General features: G+C 57.8%; 1 protein-coding gene across 4 annotated transcripts in view; it reads left to right on the top strand.

Annotated features, from left to right (window-relative positions):
- The window catches only part of USP11 (ubiquitin specific peptidase 11), a 15,870-nt gene extending 9,962 nt beyond the window's left edge, over positions 1–5,908 (top strand). For 3 of the 4 annotated variants that reach the window (XM_040632455.1, XM_040632465.1, XM_040632470.1), the window contains 13 exons: positions 65–223; positions 463–687; positions 823–906; positions 1,014–1,108; positions 2,054–2,260; positions 2,928–2,980; positions 3,156–3,413; positions 3,487–3,557; positions 3,822–3,934; positions 4,680–4,829; positions 4,907–5,022; positions 5,209–5,297; positions 5,386–5,908. In XM_040632455.1, coding sequence (XP_040488389.1) covers positions 65–223; positions 463–687; positions 823–906; positions 1,014–1,108; positions 2,054–2,260; positions 2,928–2,980; positions 3,156–3,413; positions 3,487–3,557; positions 3,822–3,934; positions 4,680–4,829; positions 4,907–5,022; positions 5,209–5,297; positions 5,386–5,523 — 1,758 coding nt within the window. In that variant the 3' untranslated portion in view covers positions 5,524–5,908. The remainder of the gene's footprint in view (positions 1–64; positions 224–462; positions 688–822; positions 907–1,013; positions 1,109–2,053; positions 2,261–2,927; positions 2,981–3,155; positions 3,414–3,486; positions 3,558–3,821; positions 3,935–4,679; positions 4,830–4,906; positions 5,023–5,208; positions 5,298–5,385) is intronic. The other variant, XM_040632461.1, reaches the window with a different exon arrangement.
- Positions 5,909–6,334: the final 426 nt, after the last annotated feature.

The following is a 6,334-nucleotide window of genomic DNA, read 5'->3' as shown; positions in this document are numbered from 1 at the left end:
ACGCCCCCCCCCCCCCCGCCGGCGCAGCTCCCTCTCGTTCTGACCGCCCTGCCCATCTTGTCAGACCAAGGTCGGCCACTTTGCGTCCCAGTTTCTGGGCTACCAGCAGCATGACTCACAGGAGCTGCTGTCGTTCCTCCTGGATGGGCTGCACGAGGACCTCAATCGTGTCAAGAAGAAGGAGTATGTGGAGCTGTGTGATGCTGCTGGGCGGCCAGATCAGGTGGGCACTTCTTCAGAGACCCCTATGCTGAGAGCTCCATTAAAACCACCAGGGCCTCTGCTTCAGGGATCCTCTGGCCTCTCTGGGGTACCCCACGCCCCACCTGACCTCCTCACCCAGTCTCCTGCCCAAATAAACCCCAAACAGATCATGGGCCCAGCCTCCATGCACATCCACCCCAGACTGTGGTTCCCCCTGCCCCGGGCAAGCCTTGTCACCCACCATGACACTGTCCACAGGAGGTCGCTCAGGAGGCCTGGCAGAACCACAAACGTCGGAACGATTCTGTGATTGTGGACACTTTCCACGGTCTCTTCAAGTCCACGCTGGTGTGCCCTGATTGTGGCAACGTGTCTGTGACCTTCGACCCCTTCTGCTACCTCAGCGTGCCACTGCCTGTCAGCCACAAGAGGGTCATGGAGGTCTTCTTTGTCTCCATGGACCCTCGCCGCAAGCCGGAGCAGGTACGGGGTCGTGGGGACACGGGAACGCAACAAGGGATGTCGTCGGAGTGTGATTGCTCTGCCACACCTTCATGTTGCCCACACTGACTCACCACACGCCCTTCTGCTCTTCTGTGGATCCCGTGTCTCCCTCAGCATCGGCTCGTGGTCCCCAAGAAAGGCAAGATCTCGGATCTGTGTGTGGCTCTGGCCAAGCACACTGGCATGTCGCCTGAGAGGGTGAGGCTCTGCAGGCACAGGGCGGGTGGGATTTAGGGGCAGGGAGGCAGAGGGCCCCGGGGAGACCTTGCAGACTGACCAGCCTCCTCTCTGCCTTTCGTTCCCAGATGATGGTGGCTGATGTCTTCAGTCACCGCTTCTATAAGATCTACCAGCTAGAGGAGTCTCTGAGCAGCATCTTGGACCGAGACGATATTTTCATGTGAGTGAGGGACCAGGGGACGTAGGGGTTCCTCAGGAATCTCCTCCCCTTAACCAGCTTCGGCCTGACTGACAAGGCACCTCCCTTGTGCAGGGCTTCGGCCATGGGCCTTAGTAGGGCAGGGGGCTTGGGGCTGTCAGTGGAGTGGGCAAGACGTCCTTACACAGGGTGCCCTTGGGTGTTCTCCTTCTTGTTTCTTCCTCATTTTACTCAGCAGTCACTGAGTACCTCCTGTCTCCCAGGTGCTCGATCCTCGTTCCTTACTCCCGTTGCAGTCCTCAAAAACCAAAAGGGATTTTCGAAAGAGGGAACACTAAGATATTTTCTGAACATAAGGGTATTCAGAACAGATTTGAAATCTTTGGGTACCAGAAAGTACAGGGGCTCCTGGGTGGCTCAGTCGGTTAAGCATTTGATTTGGGCTCCGGTCCTGATCTCAGGGTTGTGAGATGGAGCCCCGCGTCGGGCTCTGTGCTCAGCAGGGCGTCTGCTTGAGATTCCTTCCCTCTGCCCCTCCCCCTACTTGCCCTTGTGTACTGGCTCGCTCTCTCTTGCTCTCTCTCCCGCTGTCTCTTGCTCTCTCAAATAAGTCTTTAATAAAAAAAATAATAAAAAATAAAAATAAAACAGAAAGTGCATCTTGAGTAGAGAAGGTCTTTTTAAACCAAGGAGGGTTTTCCAAAAGAAAATGGTTTTAAATCCCTTTGTCTCCAAAACTTTGTGTTGCCGTGCTCAGCGCTTTCTTACCACCAGAGTGCTTTGTAAAACATCACGCAAACAAAACGTTCTACCGTCTACCAGTCTGTAAAGCACAAAACACGGGGTGGCTCTTAAACCTTTCAAAAAACTATTTTCAGGCCGTGAGGGGTGAGTGGGTGGAGCCACTGGGGCAGAGTCCCCGAGTCCCTCTGGCGTGCCCTGATGAGGTGCGACCCGCCCCCACAGATACGAGGTGTCAGGCAGGTCTACTATTGGCGAGAACTCCAGGGAGGACGTCGTGCTTCCTATCTACCTGCGGGAGCGCACCCCAGCCCGGGACTACAACAACTCCTACTATGGCCTGATGCTCTTTGGGCACCCTCTCCTCGTGTCGGTGCCCCGTGACCGGCTCTCCTGGGACGCCCTCTATCACATCCTGCTCTACCGCCTCTCGTGAGTCTGCCTTTGGGGGGCAAGAGGGGAAGGTGGAGTCTGAACTCAGACCTGGGTGTCGAGCTGCTTGTTGCCACCCCCCTTCCACTTCCAAAAGACAGCCAAGCTTAACGTGGCCAGAGAGAAACTTGGAGGGTTTGTTTTTGTTTTTGTTTTTTTTCCTGGTCTGAACCTCTGGCTTTGCCACTGCCTCTCCTGGGTGTTGGGGATAACAGGGGTCAACAAAATGGACAAAATACACACAACTTTGTGTAGTCCTTGATGACCCTCTCCTTGGTGAGGCATGGTTATTTGGATTTTTACTAAGAGACTTCCATTGTACCGAAAATCCAGAGTCCTCAGCGAGGCAGACAGAGCAGTGTGCTCTCTGGCGTACTCTTGCCCTCATGTTGCACTAACAGGCCCATTGCTCAGAGGCCTGCCCTGATTTAAAGTGGCTCGTCGTACTTAAGGTCCATACTCTCAGCCACGGCTCACGAGACCCTACCTTGTCGAGCCAACTTTTCATGCGTTTCTGGGTCCTCTCCTGAGACCTTCCAGGCTCAGCATGAGCGACTGCTTGTGTGGGGGTTTGCTGAGGGTTTCCCATCAGAAGCAAAGTAGAATCCTGGGCCCTGGTGTCTCTGCCTTTGTGCCCCCCCAAGAGCCTCCCGTGCTCTCTCGGCAGGCGCTACGTGACCAGACCTAGCTCGGACGACGAAGATGACGGGGATGAGAAAGGTGAGGAGGAGGAAGGAGAGAGGATCCACAAGGATGACAGTCTGTACAGCTGCTCCAGGGCCCAAGGGAGGGGGGCGGGGGGGGGCGGGGGGGCGGTCCGCCTGGATGCGCATTGCTGCTCAGCTGCTTGGGGCTCACACAGACCCGTGTCTGCTGCCCTCCCCTGTCCTAACAGACATGGAGGATAAGGACAACATCCCCAAGCCTGGACATGTGGCTGGGGGCAGCTCCCAAAATTCTGGGCCGGAGCAGGCGGGGCCTAGCTCCGGAGTCGCAGGCGGGAGCCGGGCCCCCGTGGACAACTCCCCTGGACCATCTCACTGGCCCCAGAGGGCGCGGCGCAAGCACCTCTTCACCCTGCAGACAGTGAACTCCAACGGGACCAGCGACCGCTCGACCTTCAACGAGGATACCCATGGTGTCTCCTTCAGCTGTGAGCCAGGGTTGGGAGGCGGGAGGGGGGTTTCCTTGGCAGCAGGGCCCATGACCACCTCCCTCGCCCCCAGCCCAGCCGTACATTGCCATCGACTGGGAGCCAGAGATGAAGAAGCGTTACTATGACGAGGTGGAGGCGGAGGTAAACGAGATCCCGGTTGCTTTTGCGCCCCTCCCCCACCGCCACACACACACACACACACACACACACACACACACCCTGCCCCCCTGCCCGCAACCCTTCACCCCCTGCCCCTCCCACCTCCTCCAAGCCATGACCACAGAGCTCCCAGGGCCTCAGATTCCTAGCTTTGGAGTGCATGCCCTTTGGCATGGGGCACGTGTCTTCTGCCTCGCTCCCTCGCACAAGCCATCCTCACTGCCGCCCATGTGCACCCTGGCCTAGGGCTACGTGAAGCACGACTGCGTCGGGTACGTGCTAAAGAAGGCTCCGGTGCGGCTGCAGGAATGCATTGAGCTCTTCACCACTGTCGAGACTCTGGAGAAGGAAAATCCCTGGTGAGGGACCAGAGTAGGGTCTCTGGGGGTGTAGTTGGGTGGGACGACCTGCCCAGATCCCTCCTACGTGTAAATAAATGTCCCTCGTCTGCGCCTCACTCGGACCCTTCCTGCCACTCTGGCCACCAACACCCAGGCTTAGTCCCACCTGAGAGCCTTTGCCTGTCTGTCCCTCCTTTCGGTCCGGTTATCTGCAGGACTGGACTCCCTTCATTTTGCTCAGGTCTCTTACCAAACGTCAGCTTATCAGAGATCTTCTCTTAGCGCCCTGTTAGGAGCCACTCCCGCCAAGCCATCCGTTCCTCCGTTCCCTCCCCAGGCTGGCTCTCTCCAGCCCAGCATGACTTCTTCCTAGCTCAGTAATACCACTTGGTGGCCTGTCCTAGATCCCCGTTTGCATCATTGTTTTTTTCCTTTAGAGTAAACCCTTGAGGGTGAAGACTTCAGTTTCTGCTGTGTCTCTTCTCGCTGATTATAATGGTGGGGGGGCGGGTGCAGTAAGTAGCAGGCGAGTGAGCGAGTGGGTCAAATGGAGAAGTGGAGGGACAGAGGCAGGCTCTAACACATGGACCAGAAACCAGAGCAAAACACACGTCCGTGTGAGAGCGTGCTAGTACCCGACGAACGACAGGATTTTCACACGTGAGGGGAGCCGAGCCGCTCTGAGGATGGCTGGGGCCCCGCGGAACCGAGCGCGCGGTGGGTGCCCGGCGAGCGCGCCTGCCGACTCGGCTCTCGTGTGCAGGTACTGCCCCACCTGCAAGCAGCAGCAGCTGGCCACCAAGAAGCTGGACCTGTGGACGCTGCCCGAGACGCTCATCATCCACCTGAAGCGCTTCTCCTACACCAAGTTCTCCCGCGAGAAGCTGGACACCCTTGTGGAGTTCCCCATCCGGTCCGCGCTGGGGCCAGAGCAGGGAGGGAGGCGGCGGGGAAGGGGTGCGCGGGGAGTAACCCTGTCCTGCCCCGCAGGGACCTGGACTTCTCCGAGTTTGTCATCAAGCCGCAGAACGAGTCCGCGCCAGAGCTGTACAAATACGATCTCATCGCGGTTTCCAACCATTATGGGGGCCTGCGTGACGGACACTGTATGTGCCAGGCTGTGGCAGGGCTGGCCCGGGGTCGGGGGTGGTGGTGGCAGGGGGCAGGATATCCCGTGTGTGACTGAGATGAGTGAGCCAGTGGCGAGGTCATCGTGGTGGGCGGAGTGGGAGGGAATTTGGGAAGCTCTGGGAGGCAGGGGAGTCGGTGTGGACAGCACTCCTCTCTCGCAGACACGACATTTGCCTGCAACAAGGACAGTGGCCAGTGGCACTACTTCGATGACAACAGCGTCTCACCTGTAACTGAGAACCAGATTGAGGTGGGATCTCCCTCCTCCCTGCTCCCCTTCTCCCGACCCCCACCCCGCAGCCAGCCGGTCCACACTGACTCCTGTCCTCTCCCTGCAGTCCAAGGCGGCCTATGTTCTCTTCTACCAACGCCAGGATGTGGCGCGTCGCCTGCAGCCCCAGCCTGGCTTATCTGACCCCCCAGCATCCCCTGCCTGTGGTTCCCCACCCAACTCTGAGTTCATGGATGTAAACTGAGGGGCCCCGGCCCTGCCGCAGGGAAGGAAGCCATCTCTGCTCTCTTCCTTCCCATACCCACCCCCTGCCCTCTTACCCGTGTTAGGCGCCCCCGTGCCAGGCATCACAGGCTTAGTCGTGGCTACTGTTCTCCTGTGCCGCTATATTGCTCTCTCCCGGGGAAGAAGAGGTTGTGTCTCCTCCCGGCAGTGTGTTCCCCGCCTGTGTTTGCCCCTTAGAGCATTAACCTTCCCTTCTATTCTCTATTTATGGTTGTCCCCTTCCCTCTGTCCTCAGCCTGGGCTGTTCTGAGGGGGTGGTGGTGGGGTGCACCTGGACACAGAGTGTATTTTCTTATCGAGCCCCTGTACCCTCCGCTGTGTATATATAAAGTGACAGTGTGTTCCTTGGCGGTGTGGCTTTTTTCCCCACGTCGTTCCTGCGCGCCGGTGGGGTGCCTGTGTGCGTATGTGCGCTCACTGAGTGCCCGGTGTGTGACGAGTGCTGCGCCGCGTGCTTGTCGAGCGCCATTGGGGGAGTTTTTAGCACCATCTGAACGCCAGACACGATTCTCAGCACTAACCGTGTGCCCGGGGTGTTCCAGAGCATTTTACACACTGACTCATAATCCTCACAACGGTCTCATGTGGGAGTTGTCATCTCCAGTTTCAGATGGGTAAACTGAGGTACAGAGATCAAGTAATTGCCCCAGTTCTGTCAGATCAGCACACCTCTTCACTTACACTGGTGTTGGTTCCCGGAGGGGGCCTTTGACCTTTCTGAAACACACGGGCATCCCTGTGGGCAAATGTGTGGTTTCTGGACACAAAGG

Source organism: Ursus maritimus, assembly GCF_017311325.1.
Source record: "Ursus maritimus isolate PB19 chromosome X unlocalized genomic scaffold, ASM1731132v1 scaffold_X1, whole genome shotgun sequence".
Classification (NCBI taxonomy): Eukaryota; Metazoa; Chordata; class Mammalia; order Carnivora; family Ursidae; genus Ursus; species Ursus maritimus.
The sequence above is the reverse complement of the archived record's forward strand: the minus strand, read 5'-3'. Positions and strand labels throughout refer to the sequence as shown.